The following is a 24,022-nucleotide window of genomic DNA, read 5'->3' as shown; positions in this document are numbered from 1 at the left end:
CTAGTGCCCTGGGTATAGGTGGAAATTAATGGGTATGGATGTAGTCACCTATAGAAATCCCAGAGATAATATGGAGAATCCAGGACCAAGACTCAAGAAATGCCATCATTTAATGGACAGATAGGAAATGCAATGGTCCAGAGAAAGCAGCAGCCAGAAAGGTAGGAAAAAAATTATCAGGAGAGTTAAATGGTTGTGGTAATTAACATATTGTTTTGCATGATTAATGAACTGTTTAACATGTATGGATTTTATCATTCTGAATAGATTTTAAGGTCCCAGAAACACAAGATTTCTGTTTTATATTTCTTTCATAACCCACTCTGTGTTTTATATACCTGCTAGCACACAACAAGTACTTGCCAGATGGATGAGAAGTGTTCACAGCTTCACGGATTGAATATACTGGCAACGTATGTTAGGGAGATGTTCTCCTTTAAGCGACATTATTTTATACCAAAGGGCATTCTGGTTGGTTTTTTGGTTGTCTAGGGAGTCACTTTCATATAGCTAAAGGAAAAGCCAAGTTGAAGAAATAGCCAATGCTTTTTGCTTATAAAAGAAGGCTTATTCGACCTATAGGAGTAACAAATTTTTCAGCAATCTCAATTCCTTTATAATCCAGAAAGGAAAATGAAAAACATAGAGAATGGAAAGGGTGATATGAAAATGCAAAAAAGAAAGACAGAAAAAGCACATTTTGATAAAATACATATGGCTTCAGATTTACCTAAAGTCTTTTGGCTGACTTTGTTTTTCCAAGATCTGTCTCTCTGGTGCCGCTCTCAACGTTGTACCATCATTTCATTAACCTTAGATGTCCTTTTGTTTGACTACACACCTAAAACTGGTAAGATTATTCTACTAGAGAACTCAGTTTAAACTGCTTTCCCATCAGGAAGAGAAAACATCTACCAAGATCTGCCCATAGGGATAAGCAATGCGTGGGTGGAAAAAATGAAAAGCCATTTAAAAATAATGACATCACACTTTACATAAAGTACTTGTCTGCACGTAGGCATGAAAATGTAGCAGGCAGTTAAATATTTGAGAACTCTGGAAATCCACTTAAAAATGTGTATAACAATTTATTATCATTGCAAACCCAATTAAAAATGTTGAGCTATTAAACACAATTCACTTTCTAACTCATGAGAGAAAGTACTAAATGTATGCAGCACAGATTTGCATTACTATAAAAATCTTTATTTCTACTTTTCCAGCATTATGCATTTAAATTTGTAAATTCCATGTTACATTAATCACATGAATATAGATGGGTAATTTTTAGAGGGAGCTACGGTAATCACTCTATTCCCTGTAAAAGAAATCATTCCTGCTGACAATTTTGTGGTGAATTTTGTTGAAAACTGGCTATAGCTCATAAAACGGCAAGGATTCCTTCACAAAAGTTGTTAGACATTTAAGCCCTCTTTTGCTTGATTAAAAAAAAATAAAATTAAATATTACAGTTTACTATCACTGTCTCTGGACTTTGATGCTGTACTTAATACTATATAGACTATGGTCATATAGTCATTAAATGAAGCAGCAATAATCCAGGTTTGACTGCACTGTGATTTAATATTTATAGTATTTTCATGATCCAAATAAAGTATGCTGATTAAAATGACCAAGATGTCACCATCTGGATGGACAAAAAAGCTGAGATTCACATCTTCAGTACAAAACGCCCCAGGTTATCTCTGCCTGCTACCCTTTCTTATTTCCAACACAATTTCTGTTAGGTGAAATATATAGTACCGAGAAATTATACACAGCAGAGAAGGCTTTCATCACTAAATACCTTAAATAATTAATCAGAGAAGTTGTTGCCAACACGCTATTTAAATATACTAGGTCTGAAATTTAAATATAGTAGGTCATTCTTTAAGATCAGTGTATCAAGTATAAACAATTTTCAGAGTAACCAATAATTTACTAGAAGTGACAGAATGTGTGGCTGCCACTTGGTCAATATAACGCAGCTTTTAGTGTGATTTTTCCTGCAAAAAGCCTTTTAAAAAAATGTATGAGCCTAATTAAAGTAGGTCACAAACAATGAAGTAAAAAGATTTATGATTGTTTATTCGGTGCTAAAATGAATCAGTTGTAAATGTACAGACTTAGCAATTTCCAAAGAAGCGGCTAAATGATGCCTTATACCATTTATAAGACACTCTGGTACTCTGATAGGCAAGATAGGTTGAATTCTAATGGAAGATTGGCAAGCAGCAAAATGTCTCTAATTTGGGTATTCAAGGATAATAACCATATTGCTGAGGATTAAATATCTTCTGGATGTGGGCTGAGCCTCACCCCCATAACTGGAGTAGGAATTTTATTATACTTGCTTTAATATTTTTCTGGATAAGATAATTTCAACCACGCTTTATGTCATAGAACTTAAGGACTCCAAATTTTCTCTGACCTATGTGCCAGAAGGGAACCTGAAATCTTGAGGAGAATCTTTCCACAGGAGGTACCTTAGTCTACCTCTGGGATAAAAAGTGATTTTTTTTTTTTGATTCAGACACTTGTGCTCACCAGGCCTTTCAATTTTCTTAAGAGATGTCATTTCTGCCTCTGCCTCTGCTGCTCCTTGAAGCACAGTGTATAGAAGCTTTTACCCTGCACCTGACTCATTAGGAAACAATACTGCCTCCACCTTCAAAATGCTGAGTGGCTATAAAGCCAAGAAACATGTATGAATACTCACAGTAAGTGATTTATCGACATTACCTGGAAGAACAATAAAATCATTTGGGTCCAGAAGGCCCCTGTTGCTGTAATGCACATGCCGGCCAGGCTTCCACTTCAGGAAATTTGCACTGGCTGTTCCCTCTACCTAAGAAGCTCATCTGCTAACTCTCTCACCTCTATCAGGTACTGATGGACGTATTTCTTACTCAAAATTGCAAACCACACCCTCAGCCCCAATATTCCTATTTCTCCCTTACCGTGATCTGTTTTCTCAATAGCATTTACCACTTTTTAATATACCATAATAATTTATTTGTGTTTTGTTTATTGTCGGGGAGACCCCGCTAGAATGTAAGCTCTGTGAGGACACGAAAATTTGTTTTGTTCACTGATACATCCCAAGTGCCTGGTGATGATGTCCTCGGTGTGTCTGTGTTGAGAGACTATGACTCTGCATTTAAATGGCTAAGTTTTCCAAGTTTTGTTGAAGAACAGAACATTAAAGTTACTAAACACTGATCAAAAGCTGGATTTCCCCCTGCATCATGTCAGAACAGCAGTTATCCATGTACATGGGATCATTCTGACAAAGACACAGTGCCTTTATAGGATTATATTTTGCTGTTATCCCACTGACCTACATAAAAAGACTTTAAAAAGAACGCCCTGCTGTATTTACTGTAAGGGGTTATGTTATCCAGGATTTAAGGAGCAACACCTCTGAACTTGGATAGTTTTGTTTTTCATGAGCAATAAGTTTAGTTTATTCTTGTGGACAATTTGAACTGACATCATTCAGTCTTCAGAAACTCGTTAAGCAGCTGCTATGTGCCAGCACTGGCTATAGGGAACACATATGCCAATGAAGATTACAGACCAGTAAATTGAAAACTTTAATAATGAAATAAGTGCTAATGCATGGCAAGTACAGAGAGTTCTGGGTGAAAGTAGGAGGAATACCCAATCCAATATTGAAGACTCAGGTATGACATCCTGGAATAATTAACACCCAAAGCTGAGGTCTATAGGATGAACAGAAGTTGGTTGAGCAGGCAGGCAGGTTATAGCCCTCCGGGCGGGGGGTGGGGGGGGGGGGGGGGGGGGGGGGGATGGGGGGGGGATCTCATCGAAAGGAGGGGGGGGGGGGGGGGGGGGGGGCAGGGCTAGATCATGTATGAGTATTTAAAGTCAAGTAAAGCACGGCTAATTTGTAGGACTGAAGCAAATGCAATATAGTCATAAAGAGAAGTGCAAGAGAGGAACTGATAGGAGAGAAAGTCAGAAAGATTAGCAAAGCCTGATTATGACAAGCCTCACAAGCCAGATTAGGGATTTAGACTTTATCTCGAGGGTAATGAGAAGTTACTTAATTGTTTTAAGCAAAGAATGACTGATCAGATGCACATAAACTGGACGTGCAGGATTAGCTACTCAGTGGAGTTACTGAGGGAAGGTTTCTACTTCCTCTACAGAGTATGTCTGTCTCAATAGTAGAAAGGATGATGGGAGGTGGAGCGATAGGAAAGGAAGCAGAAGCATTTTAAACAGCAACTGGTGGGCTGCAGGAGACATCTGAGGGGGCAATCAGAGGATTTGTCGGTGGTGTTGATGTTTAGGGGTTGAAGACTAGGAAACCGTAATGGCACCAGTCTGTGCACGGTGTGGTATTTCTTCTACTGTACTTAGCAGAGAAGGATGATGATACTATTAATTCAAGATTAGAAGTTTTCTACTTGTATGCAGCTGGGAAATGACAAGGCAAAGACAATGAAAATGTGTGCAAGAGAGAGGTTTTGCTGATGGACCTTGTGGTCTTGATCAGCAAAGGGAGGGAGGTCAGGGTTCAACGAGCTGAAAGAGAAAGGTGGAGAGACACAGGTATTGCAGGTCTGAGATCAAAGAACAGGGGTAGTTTAAGAAACTGAATGAGATCTGGATATAAAAGAAAAGTAGTACTGTAGTGAAGTCATATAATAAATGCATATATACATTTTGGATACATAGTTATAAAATGTTAGAGAAAGATTAACAATATACTGAGCCATTCTTCTTGACATGATTAGAATGATCAGTAAAGTAGAGTAAAGAAGAATTAGCAAGAAAGTAACATGCTATATAACACTATGTCATTCAAGGTTACTGAAGTCTTGTTTGTCTGCACCTAAAATCATCTGATAACAACCAGTAGTAATTATCACACTTTGGGAAACATTGTGTTAACACAAAGGAAGTGTCTGGGAAGACATTAGTATACCATGGAATTTGTGTGCCACGGAATGAGAGGTCTTCGATTTCAAGAAAAACGTGAGCAGCAGAAATTGGATCTGACCAGAGCGAGCAGCTGTATGACAGCATGGACTAATGAAGATCACCAGCCAGAAAGGCTTCCAGTTTTACTAGTCACGAAAGATGATTTCTAAGATGGAATGAGACTGCCTGCCTATAAGATTTTTGGAAGAATTAATTTTCAACAGTGTCCTGCTTGATGGGGAGACTCAGACCTCTGTAAAGAGCAAACTGCAACTTGACTTGATTCTGAAGGAATCTTCTGAAGGAGTCTTGGTAATGATGAGTTAGATGGTCCGGTGTGTTCCTCTTATCACACCTCAGCTCAGTCGAGAGCTCCATTAGCTTCAGCATATGGAGGAAAGCAGGGACCCTGGAAATTTATCCTGTGCCAACTACAAAGTGAACAAGGGCTGCTGGCCGAGCTGAGGGCAACTAAAGCAATAGCGTCTCACGGCTGAGGAAAACAAGCCTTTCCCAAATTGATAGATGGGGGGAATTCTGACAGTATACTGTAGAACGCCCCCAGAAGCCTGGAAGATTAGGGAAACCCAGGTGACTGCAATCAGGATTATATCCAGGGATCAATTTTCTTGAATGAGTTTATTTAGAATATGAATTACAAATGTTGTAGGATTTATATATGACTTTAAAGATGCCTCTGTGAAATCATTTTGAAAAAAGGCAGAGGAGTAATTAATCAATCTATCTAATAAGTTCAAACTTTCTCAGGGATTAATCATGACTCTGTGTAAAGATCTTCAGCGTACATAAGCAAAAAGCATATTTGTTTTCAATAAACCAAACTGGACATAAAAATTAATTAACATTTATGAGTAATTGAAGTAAATATAACATGCTTTCTCCTCAGTTCTAAACAAAAAAAAATCACAAGTTTCAAAACAGGAGTCATAAGATACATAAAGAATTGCTATACCATCTTAAATTATTACATATTTTAATTGATGAAATTTGATGAGATTTCAAGTTTAGAAGTAGGAGTATATTTTTATATGACATCCCAATTATTAAACTTGTTATACAGTTTTGTGATGTGTTATCCTTGTCTTAACAAAACTGAAGTGATTAGTCATATAATTATTCTCATGGAACTGAAACTCGTTTTAGAAGAGACAAAAAATTCTTAAGTCCAAATTAGGCCAATGTTAACTGCAGACAGGCATTATGAATTGTGTAGACACTGACAGTAAGAAAACAACTCCTTTCGAAAGTATTAGCATAATAGGAAAGAAATTGGAAAGATTGTCTTATATAGAGAAAGACAAAACGATAAATCTTCAAGTTCATATGATTTCCACTAAAATTCACCCTCACAGGAAAGCCTAAGAAAATTGTTTATCAAGCAAAAGGCACTCAGGCAGGAAGCAGGGTAAAGTTGGATGTTTTATAGCATTTTAATAGGATGTATTTGTTTGGGTAATGAAAAAAATTAATTTCTTGTATCTTAAATCTCAAAGACACAATCCGGGATATGAATACTAATTCTCAAATATATACCACTTGAGTCTTGCAGAGAAAACAGTTAACAACTGGCAGTTGTTTAAACAGTTAAACAACAAAACATAAATAAGTTAAACTTTATCTACGAATGTTTTTAGCAGGATGTCTCCAGTTTAAGATTGCTCATGGTAAACAAATCTACAATCTATGGATTTATAAGGCATAGCTCCGTGGCAAATATCATATAAGCTCTGCAACTACATGAAGATGGCTTATTACCTAAAGATCACCCACACACACACACACACACAGATGTGGTAACACATGTACCATATTTAGAGACCTCATCTGTTTTTCTGGGTCAGAGAGCATGTGTCCAGTGCAGGTAAGAAGGACCTGGGGAGCTTCCCTCAATGTCCTAAAACTCTCCTTGCTTTGTCTGTGCTCTTGACTGCTTCGATCCTTGAAATCACTAGGTAGCTTTGATGTTGGGTGAGATTTCTGATTTGTGTAAGGCTGATTTGACAGTCCAATCTTTTGAATTAGCTCTACTCTACTTAGTCAACATTTCTAAAAATGCTGTACAGACTAAAATGAGACACTTGAAATAATCCAAATGCCCACAATTTGAGGAACGATTAAGCAATCTTCAATATAACATAGCTATGAAATAGAATAGAATATTGCCAATTAAATTAAAAATATGAAAACAATTTAGTTATATGCTAAAAATCTATACAGAATTCTATTAAATGCAAAAAGAATACAGTTTATGTTACAATTAAGTAAAATGTGGTATACATACAATGATAGTTACTGAAATAGGTAAATAGATTTTTTTAAATAGCAAGGTTATGATGGAGAAGGAAGTGGAAGGTCAATGTGTGTAAAGAAACCAGTGAACAAGTCCTTATAATTGGCAGATTATAGGCATTCAGGCTTCACAGACACTCCAGTTCTCCCCGTAGACACACGGTAGAATTGCACTTCTCCATCCCTTTTCAGGTTACTAGTGGCCATGTGAGGTTTTTTTTGCCAATAATGTGAGAAGATGTAAAGTGCACCATTTCTGACAGTTTTAAGAACTAATGAGTGGTTCACCATGTTAACTTCACATTGTTTTGATGACTGCAGAAGCAACTGTTGAGACGTAACCTCTGTTAACCTGGGTCCCTGAGTGTCTACAACGAAGAGAGCTTCCCCTATGGACCCACACTGGACACGTGTGTTAAGCCACTGAGATCTGGAGGTGGCTTTTTCCGAGTTCATCCTGACTGACCGAGCAAGAAAAGGGTAATGGGAGCCTGATGCCTTCATTGGGTAACATTTAGTAAACTATAAAGAGCTAAGCAAAGTTTGTGCAAACACAGATTTTTTAGTCCTGCAGGATGTCGGTTGGGAGTACATAGTGGAGAATGGACTTAACAGTCTTTCAGTGTAAGAACCAAATGATTGTAGGAGGTAATGGCGAAGAAGAGTGTAGCATTAAAGGCAATTTGTGTATTTTATGCCTGAAAGAGAAACTAGTAATGCCATTGAGAGAGGGAATGCATGAGGGAATAGGGGAAAAAAATTAAAAAATATTCATTTTTGTACATAGGCCATTAGATGTGTCTAGCTGATGTTTGAAAATGGAAATCTGCAATTCAGGAGAGAGGCCAGGGCTATAGAGAAGAGGGAGAAGAGAAAGCAGCCTCACGTGCACTATGAGCTGGTTACTCCCCGCCATCTTTTACACGCACTATTTCCAATAATAATTACAATTCCACCATTTCACTGAGAGAACTGAGTCACTACGAGGCTTAGCTACCCAGATTTGGGAGTACTATCCACAAAGGAACTGCTAGAAGCCTGGGAGAGATTACAGAAAAGAAGGAGATAGTAAAGATCATATTCAAGAGGCAGGCAAAGGAAGCAGGACGCTAAATAGGAACAGACATTTTCAGAGCCAATCGAGAATACAGTAAGGTCAAGGGAGAAATGTCAAGAAGCATGAGAGTGTTCTTCACATTAAATGCTGCAGAGAAAACTAACTAGAGTCATCATCTTCACACTACTGAATTTTGCCTCTAAATGGTAAACCTGTGAGAGGCAAAGGTTGAAAAGTACTCAGCTTTTAATATATTAATATTCTGCAGATCATTAAGTGGAACAAATCCCAAAGATGGGGTGGTTCATGAGCATTACACCTCATGTTTGCCTAAATTAAAATCTAGGGAATTAAGTAAATACTACCACTAGGAATATTTTTTATTTCTTCCGATAAAAAATCCCTAGCAAAGATGACCCAACAGATGTTGAATGAACCCCTTAACAGACCTAAATCATATAGGTAAATTAATTCCACAAATTGCTCTCAAAAGGAATTTGAATCTCAGGGCTGATGCCAACAGCATATGTTCCTGTGGGTCACGATGCTTAATGAGATGCATGGGAACCTCTGAATTAGATGAATATTCAGAGTGAGCTTTAGGGAAATCCTGAATTAGAATGTACTCCAATAATTTAATTGAAAGGTCACATAGGTGAGAGATTATTATGAAATCTATGACACAATGGAAGCGTTGTCCTCTCACAAGTGAGCCCCGCTAAGAACTTTGGGTCAAGGGCTCACGCATTTGATTTTTTCGCATTGTTGAAGGGCCCCACAGCTTTGATTTACCTGCTTGTGCCACAGGGATTTCCACTTTCGTTGCTTTGTACTTTTATTACTTTTATTCTAAAATAGCTAGTGAAAGCAGAACATCAAAGTCAATTTTACCTTAGTGAAGAATGTTTATAGTATTTATTGGACACAGTGAACAAACCTAATAATCAATATTACAAAACTTATTTAAAATACTTCATTATAAAGTTATTAGTTGTCCAAGCAAAAACTACACATTTAAATAACGCTGTTAGTCAAATTCACTTTCATATCCCTCAGAGAGTAATGTCCATGGTATATCACTTGAAACTAACAATATGGAATGTAACCAATTGTAAAATTAAAATATTTTGAACGTTGTCTATCCTCATTATATTTGGTACATAAATTATTCCTTTATTTTCATCAAAATGCAGGTAAAAATAAAACTGAATTTTTGTAATCAAGACAACATATTTTTATAACCAAGTTCCTTTTTTTTGATGCTCAGCCCACTCTTATTAAAAAATTCTTCCCAGGGGCCAGCCCAGTGGCATAACGGTTAAGTTCACATACTCTACTTTGGTGGCCCGGGGTTTGCTGGTTTGGATTCTAGTCGCAGATCTATGCACTGTCTATCAAACCATGTTATTGCAGGCATCCTATATATAACATATATAGAGGAGGATGAGTACAAATGTTAGCTCAGGGCCAATCTTCCTCAGCAAAAAAGAGGAGGATTAGTGGTGGATTTTAGCTCAGGGCTAATCTTCCTCAAAAAAAATAAATTCTTCCCTTTACTTCAATTCTGTTTGAAAAATTTGCATGCATGTCTATTAAATGCCTAGTTTTAGTTATTATCCAATTATTTTCTATCTCTGGGTCTACATGCAATCTGTCCTTTCCTTGTCTGCTTCAGTTCCAATTAACTTGGAAATTCAGCAGGCCCCTTATGACTGCTGAATGTCATTATCTTTCAAAGAGTCTTCTGCTCTTCTTTGAAATAACATATTAGTGATCTCAAAATAGTTCTTAAAATTCTCTCTTTTCTATTGTGACCATTTATAAGCATAAGTTAACTGGCTGAAGGCGGACTATCAAAAAATGGCTGCATGACCTAAAAGAGAAATGTTACTTTTGTATAATTTTTAAATGCAATGTGTCTTATAAGTAGCCTTGATAATTAAAATAGTAAATTTCTACATAGTCGTGTATATAGGTTGTACCTATCTGTGTCCCACTTTTTCCAGGAAAGATTTTAGATAGCCCTAAAATATGTGAAATAAGCTACAAATATTCAAATAACCAACAAAAATAAGGACAAGCAATCATCCACCAAGGGGCAAGAAAAACAGTAAAGTCTGTGTTGTTGCAAAAGACTACATCTCTTTCACAGAGGTAATATGAAAAGTTTAACAGCCATAATATTTAAAATCTTACAAAGGAGCTGTGTCCACTTGAAGAACAGGTCTTTAATGACAGATGGTGAACAGTAAGGCTATTCTCAACTTCTATCAATCATGGGGTAGAGAAGCTGGCAGTGCTGTAACGCTCTGCAACAGAAATACACATATTTATTGAGTATCTAGTTCCCTGGTAAATAAAGTGGAAGAAATTCTGTTAAAATGTTTTCTTGACACATTTTTCACAGCAATCTACTGGCCTTTTCTGCTCTATCCCTCAAGTTACTCAACATGATGATTTCCCAGGGGTCATTTCCACATCACAGTGAGACCCTCGGCTCCTGTTACCTGAATCTGGAAAGAGCTTACACTTGTGTCTGAGCACATTCTAATTCACCCTCTATCATCATACCTTTCAAAGCACATTTTCTAGGTGTAAAAAATATATTGGCTTACCAACAAGATTTATATGTCAAAATTATCATGAAAATAAAATTGAAAATAGTAATAGATTACAAGAAGCTGTATTCATTACAGTAAGGTTGAGCTTTGGCTCCCAAATTACTAAAATGATTTTGGACAAACGACTGTTCTCAGGTACCACAGTGAATATTTGTTTTCGATTCAAAAGAAATCACTCATATTGATCTGATTGTTTTGCCAATAAATGATAAAATTGAAATGGAAATAAGATAAGCTTTAATTTTATGTTTTCTAATTCTGTATTACTCTAAGCTGACTGGATAAAATAAATTGTTTTTAGCTTTTTATAATCTGGGGCTCTGCTTTTTTCACGCTTGTACAAATAAATGAATCTAGGATTAAAGTTGGAGAACCTGTAAAATATCAAGTAATTATAAAATTATATCAAAATATTTAAGATGAAATTTGTGAATATCACTTTTATTCTTTAAAATGAAAAGGAGCTATCTTATAAAGTGGTTAAAATGTGTTTGTCTCTGATTTTTCCTCTCTCCAGATGTTTCTAATACATACATAAGTTTAAAATAATATATATATTATTATAGTTGCTCTTTAATTTTTACCCAAAACTCGTTTCTTAGAAGATACAGAGTTTCTGCTGAAATTGAGGTTAGCTCCATCTTTATTAAATTATATTGGCTGAGGCTTTGAAAATATTTGTAGGCTTTATGCAGGTGACCTGTGCAGCTTTATTGGGTAAACTATGATTTCATCATTATATTTTTATGATCATTTTTTTAAACCAGGAAGAGAAAAATATCAGAGATTCAAGAATAACATTTACCCATTCTGGTTAATCTTTCATTATACATTAACATGTCCTTTTACTTAAAAATTCCAGGTCCAGAAAATTTCATTTTACACTTATTTACCACATTTACTTTAGCTATTGTACTAGGTTGAGTGGTGTCCCCTCAAAAGATATGTCCACGACCAAATCCTTGGAATCTCTGATGTCACCTTGTTTGAAAAAAGACTCTGTGTGGATATAATTAAGTTAAGAATGGTGAGACGAGAGCATCCTAGATTACCCAATTGGGTCTTAAATCCAATGACATGTCCTTTTAAGAGACAGAAGGATAGAAGCCACAAACAGAAGAGGAAAAAATTATGACAATATGGAGGCAGAGATTGGCCTAGCTTGCTTATGTGAAATGTGGCCACAGCCAAGGAAGCCAAGGGATGCTGATGGCCACCATGAAGTGGAAGAGGCGAGGGAGGATTTGCCCCTAGAGCACCCAGTGGGTGCACAGCCCTCAAGATACCTTGATTTCAGACTTTTGCCCTCCAGAACTGTGAGAGAATAACAGAACTGTGTGTTTTTTTAAGACACCAAGGTAATGGTAATTTGTTATGGGAACTTTGGGAAACTAATATAGGCATAGATAGTAAAAGTGATTAGGGGGTGATATAAATCAAGAAATTTGACTGACATAACTATAATTTGCACAGATCCTAGAGGATACGGTACCTGCACAGGGTAGTATAATATAGTTTACTTATTTTGTATATTTGGAAAGCACTGTGTTCATCTGATTTCTCTCTTTTTAATTTTGCTTTAGGATCCCAAGGAGTGATAATGCATTCAATGATATTTACCTGTTGACCGTGAAACAAGTATTGGTCCCTCACTCTGTCTTCAGCATTGCTGGAAATGCAATAAAAGGATCAGTCACGGTCAAGAGTGAGTCCCCAGTCCAGGTGGAGAAACAACTGCAGTGCACATCCAGGAATAATAAAAGAACTCAACTCCTTTTAAGGATAGAAACTATTGCCTCCTCAACCTCTATTCTAGCTCTTCTTTCCTACTTACAGAAACATGATTTATTTGAAAGGCAGTAAGGAAGATCCTGTCATTTCACAGAGAATGGACCCTTTCTCCGATCATGTTAATCTCAGTTACCTGCCACAGAGAACATTCCTAAAAGATACACAAGTTGGGATTTGGGAAAAGAGAAATCAACATGAGTTGATGGGAGAGATGTAGGACCTGAGATGAGTGTGAAAAGATGGATAGGTTTTGGAGACATGAAAGGGAAAGAAAAGCACGCTGTAGACAGACAAACGTGAATTAAAGCTTTGAGTTAAGAATGAGCACACCATATACGCCTTGGAACAGAGGACAGTTCTGCCTCCTAGGGAGAAGAAACATCGGTGCAGTGGGTCATAAAAACCAGGCACAGGATTCATGGGGTGAAATGAAAGAATGCCTTAAGTGATCAGTTTTTACTGATTCCCTCACTTCCAGGAGAAGAATAAAATTAGTGTGAATCAATAGTGTTGTCTCTCACCCTCCCACCACTCATCCAAGTGTCAAGGAGCACGGAGTAATTGGATGACAGAAACAAAGGAGACTGAAAAAGAATCAGTCTGAAAACTTAAGTTACTTAAAAACATGTTCATCTCCCTCTTCTATAGCGCTATGAATTCTCAGAAATCTTGAAATTGAGACAACTTGCTTGAGCATTCTGCTTGAAGAACAACAGACAAAGGATTGGCAGAACCCAACATGGATCAGAATTTTCAGTGGCTTCTTCGTGATCTTATAAATAAAACTTAATGTGTTTAGATAGCTAAAATTCTGGGGGAAAAAAAGTCTCTATCTATTCTCTTTCTAATCATTCTTATTTTAGTTTTGTTTATATTAGTAGCTTAGCACTTGCATAATTCCTCCCCACACAGTTTTAAACATTTAGTTACAGGATGAAATAGTTTCACTGGGCCTCAGTCTCAGACAGACATCATTAGTCTTTCGAAAAACATCTAAAGCCTTGGCACAAACCTTTGGCTGATATGTACAGTGGTTTTTATTTTGTTTTGATTTTTAAGAACTAGATTGTTGACTCTTTGTCAAGAGTCTCCAGTAAGCTTTCAAAACAACCAACAATTTTGTAGCATATTATTCAAATTAGGTAAGAAATACTGGCTATTTTCTCATTTAGATTTATGTCTAGAGAAGCAGAAAATTAGCTGCAAAATATGGAACATATCTCTAAATTTTGGTGAATTCTGGCTGTTGTGATCCACTTTGGATAAATATCTTTTAAAAAAAAAGGTGTATCCCAAGAATATGATATCCAGGTACATTTTATTTTATTTCTAAATGTATTACTCAAAGACTTAAAAATCTACCACCCATGCAACTTTGAAAGTAAAATCTCTTGAAAATGTGTATGTGCTTAACGAGACATGGATTGATAACAAAGTAATAAGGAGGAAGTTATCATACAAAAAAAAAATACAAGCCCTTCCTTATTCCACTTGGAGTGCAAACTCAGGAAGCCTGGTGGCCTGCAGGCAGGCCGGGGTCCTGAGGGTAGCACTGGGCGCTGCCCCCTCCCCCTCCCCCGCCCACCCTACCCATGTCAACCTCTAGACTGTGGTGGTTGTCTGGTTTGAGTTTCTTAAAATCACTACTGAGATTTCCATCCAGTAATTACTAACTATGGCTAAACTATTGACACTGTTAGGACACCACACTAAAAGAATTACCAAGCAAAACATATTTGAATTTACCTCAACAAAAGCAGAAAAACAAAGATCAATGTAATGGCCTTTTTCTCTGCCAAGGGATTTAAGTAATTTTAAAGCATCCTTAAGATTCCTATCAAAGTAGTGTTATCCTTTTACATATTTATCTCTTAAACTGGGAAATACATCTACCATTAACTTTCTCTTTATATCATCATACAAGGAAGAGCTGTGTATGTTCTTGGGTTAATGATGCTTTAAAATCAGCATAAAATCAGTATGAGTTAATTTATTCATTAATTCAATCATGCAACAAATATTTACTAAGCATCTACCATGTACCAAACACTCATTTCAGCAGCTGGGGATTCAGTAGTAAATAAAATGGACCAACAAAGTTCTAGCCCTCGGATTGTTAATATTCAGCCCAGATAGACAATAAAAAACACTATATATATAGAGTATGCAGACAGGTGCTAACATTAAAAAACAAAGCAGCACAGGGGACCATGACAAGGTGGAGAAGGTGTGATCTCTTTAGAGACAAAAAGAGGCCTTTCTGAGAAGGCATCTTTGGGTCAAGACATGAAGGATGTGATGGAGCAGTCATGCACATACCTGGAGGCTCTCCGTGATGGTCAAACTTTATGTGTCAACTTGGCTGGGCTGTAGAGCCCAGTGCTTGGTCAGAATACTAGTCTGGATGTTTCTGGGAAGGTATTTGGTAAGTGTGACTAACATCTACAATTAGTTGACTTTATGTAAAGCCAATTACCCTCCATAACGTGGGTGGGCCTCATCCTATCAGCTGAAGGCCTTAAGAGTAAAACTGAGGTTTCCATGAGAAGAAAGAACTTTGCCTCAGACAGTAATGTAGAAACCCTGCTTGTGTTTACAGCTGCCTGGCCCGCCCTACAAATTCTGGATTTGCTAGCCTCCACAACTGTGTAAGTCAATTCCTTAAAATAATTATCTATTTGACATATTTAAATATACACATATACTCTTTTGTTTCTGCTTTTCTGGAGAACTTTGACTTATATGCTCTTATTTTCCATTTATATATCTTTATTATTTTTTAAAAATGTTGATGCTTTTTCAGTATTTGATCTTAACATTAAGTTGGGTTTCATTTTTGGTTTTCCTCCTACCATTCTAAAGGTCACCACCACAGAATCTACAGTATTAATTGAAATAATATCAAGAAATTTCTACAAATATTAAATCAAAATTTTATTTACACTTCTGGAGTTATTTTTAAACATTATGAGGGAGGTGAGTTTCAAAAACTTAAATTTGTAATGTTGTAGCAACACATACAAAGATTAAGTCACTTACTTTTTCCAAGCTTAAAAATCTGACTAAATTTGTATGGCCATTTTATAAAGTTTTAAACATAAAATTATTGTGTTTTGACTATAAGTTCATGATAAAACATTTTTTTCTCTAATAAGATAATAGCCTGAGGAAATTTAACTAATGACATTACTTAATGCTCTTAGGAATTTTCTGGACAATGCAATTTAACATGACTGTCACTTTTTGAAACGTGAAAGAGGACTATTACAGTCAGCAGCGCCTAAGAAACAGGGCTGAGTAAATTTAGTAATTTCTGCAGAAACAGATCATTAAAGCAAAAAGGAAAGACCAGTGCATATACACAGTTTTGACAAGCATGAAAAACATGTTAAAGCACATGAGAAAAAAATAAAGGACGTGGTGAAGCTGAGATTCCAAAAGTCATAATGTATAACACGGCAAATGCAAACATCGACTTTAGTATTACTGAGATGTGCACCATGTTTATTTCTTCCAAATCAGGTCTCTAGGAATTTGTATACAATAATATGAAGAACATACCAAAGTGTAGGAGAAAAACTAAGAAGATACTCAAAAGTGGCAAAGAGGTGTTATGAGGATCGCTTCCTGTTGGCTTTACTGATCATGGACCTCGTGTGCATTTCTCCCCTCCTCTCCCTAAGGAGTTCCTGAATTCTTGTTCTTCTATCTGCCCCTCAGCCACACAGCTCATGATCTGTGAGAAAGTGAAAATCAACCTCATCACCAGGGTACAGCCTTGATTGGCTGGCTGTTTTAGGGCTGGCAGAAGGGATCTAAGTCTAATTAGAGTGGGTCTCCAGACTCTGGCTTTGAAGGCAGGGGCACAAATGTCATTTCCTTATCCTCTGGACATGGATCAAGATGCATATAACCAGAGTAGCCGTTGGCAGACATATCACCACCACAAGGGAAACCAGTTTGAAGATGAAGAAAAATTTAATACCACAGAAGACAGAGCAGAAAGATTGGGGAAAGAAAAACAAAAACCAGATTTTTAGGGACATCATTGAGCTCCTCCTTGTCAATTCTGTGAGCCAATAAAATATGTTTTTATTTAAGCAACATTAAATTGACTTTTCTGTTACAACTGAAAGAATCATGTCACAATACATAATAACTGTTTTGTAAAGGACATGGTAACAGTATTCTTATAATCAGTTTATGAAGCATTTCCCTATGATGGCATCTAAATAAAAATTATACAAAAATTGGATCTGTGCAGCATGGGAGAAGCAGCCACTGACATAACTTTATTAGAGTACTATTTTATAAAATTTAATCTTAACATAATGTGATCACTTTTCAAAAGTTGAGAACTGATCTGATTTCAAAGTTGTAGACTGATTTGTATTTCACACACACACACACTCAGATACTTTCTTAATATTTGCAAATCTTTGTTTTTGAAGGCATGTTTATTAGACCAAAGTCTGATGAATATGGTAACACAGTTCTGAGACTATAAGGGAATAATTGATGTTGCAAACTCATAAACAGATTCTGAAGGAAATTTCAAAAGAAGGTTTCCAAAAATTATTTGAGCAATAGCGACATAATTGGATTGCACATACCACTTCTAAAGGGAACTCATTTGGAGGTACAGTATCTATTATGGCCACTGGAAAAATACAAATCTCATTAGTTTGTAATTAGATCTTGGGATATAACCTAGTTTGAAGGAATCTTTTGTATAGTTCATGGATGTGTTTTTCTACTCGATGAAATAAGATGCTTAAATACCTAAACATAAGATTCAACTAAGATAAATAAAAAGAAGCTTCAGGAGTTACAGAAACAAGGTGAAACTGTCCTAGTAACTCAGACGCAACAAACCATGTCTCTTTAGGCTGATGCATCCCATCAGAACATTCGGAGATGGAAACGATTAACAAGTGGATGCTCCATATTTAATACGGGGCTGTCCCCCCACGAGGAGAAATGCAGATGTGATGTGCCATGCAGCTCCTCTACTAATCTACACAAAAAGCACTTTGTAAGCACTTGCTTTTTGCATGGCAATTTAGAGGTTCAAATAAGAGAAATCAGGCATATTTGAAAAAATAACTAAAGGCAGAATACAGTGTAAAAATATTCTAAACAGAATTATATGAGAACAGAATAGAAAGATCATTTATCTGTTTTAATGATGGCCGTCATAATAATTCTAAATATAAGACAAATCAAATATGCTCTATTATAAAGAGAAAAGCCCATATTATTTTGTAGCATTATAACACAAGAAGAACACTATCTAATATCTCACTAATTTTCTCAGACTTATATTGTCTATCTTCCTTATTTTTTCATACTGTATGCTATCCGAGAAAGAAAACCTATTATTTTCTTTAAAAATAGTTCTGAACAATGAGCATTTGTCTTGATTATTGAATTATAATTAATCTAATTCTGTGTACCTATGGGGTAAAAACAACTTAGATTTGTTATATAATATCCATATTTGCAAGCATGTAATAAATATTATCATTCAGTACTAATATCCACTAGGAACCTATATGTTTAGATAAATCATGTATACATTTGTTTTAAAAAATAATTTTTAATTCATAATTCATATATTAACAACTACTCATCAGGAATCTGTGACTATTTGGCAGCAAAAAACACCCACATTTACTTTATTATTTCTTCCACTATTGAATAGGTGTAGAAGATGTCCTACTAGAAAAATTAAAATTATTTAACTTAAAGAAGTTAAAGTATGGATTTGAAAGAATCTCTAATTATTCTGTGAATCTGAAGGAAGAATATGAATATGATAAAGATACCATGCAGGGACATATGAAAGTTTAACAGGTACAATTTGGGTGGCAACAAGAGTTTTATTTCATTGATATAAACGCAATGGAGAAATAACAGGAAAAAAAGATAAGTTAAAGAAGGACCATAAAATGAGTCTGAGCTTAGAAAAGATCATTCTAGATAAATTCTGTTGATGGGAGGTGATGAGAGTAAAAACAGGTAAGAATCATATACTAAATAAATGTATTATGATTAACAGGTTTAAATAAAAACTATATTTTAAGAAATATTAATGAAAAAGATACATAAACAGAATAATAAATATTCAATTAAGAAAAATAATTGTTGAAAAAACTGGAGGAAAGAGGTACCAAAAAGAACTAAAAAAATCATAATCCATTTTCCACAACCAAGTCTTTACAAATCTCATATTTTGTTAAAAGTTTTGACAATCTATACAATGCACAATAATACTCTTTTTATTATAAACTTTGATAAAATTAAAAGGAAAACATTTGGCTCCCACTGGTAGTTTTTATATAAAAGGAGTGTCTGCTTTACTAAACGACAAATGTTCTCAATGTTAGTATAATCTGTATGTGAAATTATTTAGTTAAAATATTCCTTAAGAATACATTTGTTCTATTCTAAAAGTCTGTCCTAAAATCACAACAAAAACATCTGATCATATCTGAAAACAAAACTATTTTTAAAATAGAATTTAAACTCTATGATGTTTGGATCATTCTAGAGTAAAATAAATATTTGGAGAAAAAATGTTCAGTTGCATTTACCAAAAGACTTTCTTAGCAAGCAAAGGAATCATTAAAATAGCTTTAGAATAAGAAAATTACACCAACAATAGTTATATTGTACTTAAAGGCAGTTTACATTAGGTTAAAATTAATCTTTATCATGCAAAAAATAATAATTCTTTTCCAACGGCACCAAAATTCCTTGGTGAGCCATATAGCAGTGTGGGGTACAAGAGTATGGCAGGAACGAGATTAGGCTAGAAAAGCACAGGTGCTCCCAAGATTGATACTCACGGGAAGAGAAAATTGAATTAAGGTTGAGAGCCACAGATAGAGTCTTTGGACAACCCTGTAAACACTAAAGCCTCAAGTCAGGGCCAAAAGAAGTTAGAAACTAGGCAAAGGAGACTCAAAGCAACAACATTAAGAGTTTGTATGAGTTTGCTACTGAGTCAAGTGATTAGGTTGCTCCTAAAAGTAGGCTACCCAATACTGACTAGAGTGGGAGAAAAGGATTGGGAGTTCTTATCATCCAAATCAGGTTATAAACTATTGATATTATGAAAATGAAACGTTGATTGAGAGTTTATCTAATTCTGTGATTCTCTTACCAAGGAAGTTATAATTACAATGAGTATCATACAATATGGCATCCTTGGAGTTTACCAAAGATATTTGGAAGATGTCTATGTCATTTTCTTCCACTCAATTTTTGATCTTTTGAACTTAACTCTTATAGGTAAAAATCCCTGCCCAGTTTCGGAGGGAGGTGGAAATCAACAAGTCTTCCACCACTTGAACTGTTAGGTCTATGAACTGAACTGACTCTCCCTTACACTTGCATTCCAATAACTGGACTAGATCCCCCCTTCCTATAAAATCAAGCCCCATTTCGTCCATTAGTTTCAATAACCATTTATTTCCTGCTCCTCTCTTTCAGGCCTAACTCCCTTCTTCAATTACTTGCCGGAGAAGGAATCTATCTAGTTGGTTGAGGTCTGGTCAACAGTGCTACATCTCAGGGCTTGACCCCTTTTTCCTGATGCTGCTGGTCTGCTAGCCTGAGCCTTTTGTTAATTGCAAATCCAATCAGCTGTGCTGCCCATTTTATCCTTAGAAATGCACCTGGTTGTTCCGCTACTGGCATTTCTCTTTGAGCCATCCCACAGTCCTAGAACCACATAGAAAACACCAGGCCTTCTCTACATCTGCATTCTTCATAGTACTTAGTTCAGGCCTGTGCTTGATAAATGCTGATTAGCTGAATGAGGAACAGAGCCATGATGTGAGGCTTCAGTATCATTAAGGTATAACAGTAAAAATTATTTTTTAAAATAATGTGAGTCAGTGAGGCAAGAACATAATTTTTATCCTTAAACGAAAATGAATATCATGTTCAATGCTGATTATATGTTTGATAATGCAGTGTTCTATCATGGAAGATCATATTTCTGAAAGTACATTTTATCATTTTCCTGTTTTGCATTCTCCTCATTTTATTATTTTTTGGCATTTTTCTCAATGTCTTGATTTTCCAATTTTCCTTATTCTTTAATGTTGATGTGATATTTTGTTATGTTTTCCTCTGCAACAGTTCATATTCAATTCTTTTCTCTTTTTATTCAAAACTCTTAATCAACACTGTTGAGTCTGGAACAGAATAATGGGCCCAAGAAACAAAAAAGTAAATAAATAAAATTGTGCCAGTTTTCTGGTTGAAACCTGAAAGAAATACACTTCAAAGGGCTGAGTCTTCATTATTCAGGGCATGAAATCAAATAGGAATAATCTTTACAGCATAGAAACTTTACCTGCTGTAGTCGGTGGCTCTTCTTCATCTGATGCTGTGATAAGAGGAAAAGAGGTGATGTGGGGACAGAGGGAGGGTGGGGGAGGGGGAGGGAGAGAGAGAGAGAGAAAGAGATGTTGAGATTGAATGTAAATATATTTCACATTTCCAAACAGTGACTACAAGTTCCTGACTTGTAATTTTATCGACAGCTTAGAAAGCTGTCATTAGATAATTAGATAATGATATATTTAATGGGTATTTACAGTAAATTAAAACTTACTCTTTTAATTTAAAATATGCATTAGAAAAAAACCATTCAGTTCTCTGAATTTGATTGTCCTTTCCTTTTGCAAACAAGATTGACTTTATTTAGTTTGAGTGTAAATTATAATTATTATAAATAATATTGTTTAAAAATATAAATTGTATATAACCTATAAATACCCCACTTTCCCACTTTGTGGGAATTTCCTATTGGCAGAGAGGAATTAGAAAGCATTGTTGGTAGTCACAAATTTTGTTCCATGAGGTAGAAGATATAAATATGATAGGGGTTATTAAACCTTAGAAAGGCTCAGAGTCACTTTGGGTGTCAGTTAAACACGAAGATTCCAGCTTCTTCTCTTTCTCTGTCACACACAAACACACTCACTCATGTGTACCACACACTTTAAGATTCACCAGTAGTGATTATTATTATATTAAAAATTACTATATTATTATAAAAGGAAAGGCCACAATATGAAACAACCTTATGCTAAAGCAGCGGTTCAAAACCCTGAATCTGTATTAGAATGACACACTTTGGGCCCCACCTCAACTGATTAAGTCAGAATCTCTCTCAATGGTACCAACTTGCAGCCAGGATTGGGACATTACCAGGTAATATCAGTACAAGGTAATGAGAACGGTAACTCATTAAACCGTGAGTCATTTTAAAAGGGAGGGATTTTTGAGAGCAGGAAGCCTCTGAGCCTAACAATTGACTCCTGTGTGTCCGTGGGGAAGGGAGCATGGTGGGTTACAAGAGTGAGAAAAAGAGTTTCTCTGAGGTAACGTCCCGGTTTTGCCTAGAGTCCACCTCTTCACCTTTATCCCAACAGACACACTCTGTGAGGAGGTATTTCTGCTCTGGGCACAAGCGCAGCTTACCCAGAATATTACCACTGAATTATACGACATGAGCCAGTACTATTTCATTCGATTCATGAAGTTTTAAAATAAAAACTTACTCAGCTGAATTGCTTATAAAGGAGCTTTGTCCCCAGGTAATTCGTTAATCAAGGGACCACTGTGTAACCAGGGAGGGTCCTCTCTCTTTTCCGTTAAGGTGACATCTGCACAGAGTACACGTTAGACAAGCTTACTTTGTGTCCTGACTATTTTCCTCTCAACGTTTGGCTTGTCTCCTTGGCACATATAAAGAAACAGAGAGAGCAAGCACAGTTGGGATGAGTGGTGTGGAGAACACAAATATTTAAAAAGCTGTTTGCTGCTTTATCATGTCCAAAATATATCATAACATGTTCAAAGAGGAAAACTCTCAGTAGCTTCCGGGAATTCCCTTTTAGGAAAACACCATAGGGGCTTGCAGAAGAGCTCACTTAGGTTGTTGCTAATGAAAGTCTAGAGGTTCAAAAGGGAACAACAACCTTCCACTTACGGCTGGTCACTTTATGTGTGTGACCTCAATTTATAAAGCAACCAATGAGATGAAAATTCCTCTCATTTGATAGATGGAGGTACAGAGGTTCAGAGTGACAGAGCCATTTGTCTAGGGTCAATCTGAATTTGAGTTTAAAATCAACCTCTTTCCATTATGCCTTACTGTCTCACAAAGTGCTGATTCAGTATCCACTTAGCGAGAAAGAGAAAAAGGGGGGAAAGGTCATGGAACGAGGACTGGCTAGACCTCTGACAATGTTAGTCTTAGCATAACGGGGAAGAAAACCTGGATTTAGGGGCTGGGAGAGAAATCCCTTTAAGAATCAAGTTCTCCCTTGGAAACTTCTTCAAGTCTCTTACAAACCAGGACAGACAGGTAGGTGAGAGTCTGACTATGTGGTTAAATAAAACATCCTAAGCAAGTGAAGCCTAAGGAAGAAAGATTAGACATGCTGAGATTTTATTCCTCCATTACACATGGATAAGCAAGAAATTTTAGGAAAAAACTAGCAAGCACAGAAGTAAACACAATTCCAAATTTACAAGAATGAGAGCAATCAGAATGACATAAAACCAACGCCTCTGGGGCAAGCAGTGCACTAACCTACACTTGAGCCTGTAATACCTGAAAGCATCTTTGTAACGAGTTAATAATATTAGAGTCAACAGGAACACAAATCTGCATACAATTCTATTTCTAGGCAACATCTCCATAGTGGTTGTTCCTCATAATATATAGATGTTACTAACCAATATTCATACTGTTAAAATATACACACACACACTCAGAAAGGCACATACACAAGGGATAGTCATACTGTTAATTCACCGTTTTCAGTTATCTCTGGAAAAGACAGCTAACTGCATCACCAAACAAAGCATCATCAACTATTAATGTCTGGCAGCTGAGCCCGAGAAGTACAATGAAGCCTTGAAGTGAGTATTCGCGGCCTATTTAGTGACATTTAAGTGAAATAAGTATCACAGAAGATAATGTCATGCTACTCAAATGATTCATCACTCTTCCTCTTCTTAGAATTTACAAAACCAGGAAATCAAAGTATATATAAAAGTCTGTGTCACATGCAAGTTACTCTAATTAAAACACATGCACCAAGCAAAATAAAAATAAACTACCAAGTAACTCTGTATTGCTCTGCCTGGTCAAAATGTAGAAGGATGTACTGAAATTGTGGCAATGGTAGGAAAACAGACAATAAAAATATATATCTGATACACAGAATTTAACTAAGTGTGGTCCTCTCATTGCCCATAA

The 24,022-nt window shown here is 36.1% G+C and overlaps 1 protein-coding gene across 2 annotated transcripts in view; it reads right to left on the bottom strand.

Annotated features, from left to right (window-relative positions):
* Window positions 1-24,022, bottom strand: part of EDIL3 (EGF like repeats and discoidin domains 3) — a 407,727-nt gene that overhangs the window by 215,491 nt on the left and 168,214 nt on the right. Inside the window, exon 3 of one of the 2 annotated variants that reach the window (XM_046668389.1) lies at window positions 21,101-21,133. The exons of the other annotated variant lie outside the window; for it this stretch is intronic. Coding sequence (XP_046524345.1) covers window positions 21,101-21,133 — 33 coding nt within the window. The remainder of the gene's footprint in view (window positions 1-21,100; window positions 21,134-24,022) is intronic. 2 annotated transcript variants of the gene reach the window in all.

Source organism: Equus quagga, chromosome 7, assembly GCF_021613505.1.
Source record: "Equus quagga isolate Etosha38 chromosome 7, UCLA_HA_Equagga_1.0, whole genome shotgun sequence".
NCBI lineage: Eukaryota > Metazoa > Chordata > Mammalia > Perissodactyla > Equidae > Equus > Equus quagga.
Note: the sequence above shows the minus strand (reverse complement) of the source record. Positions and strands in the feature narration are given on the sequence as shown.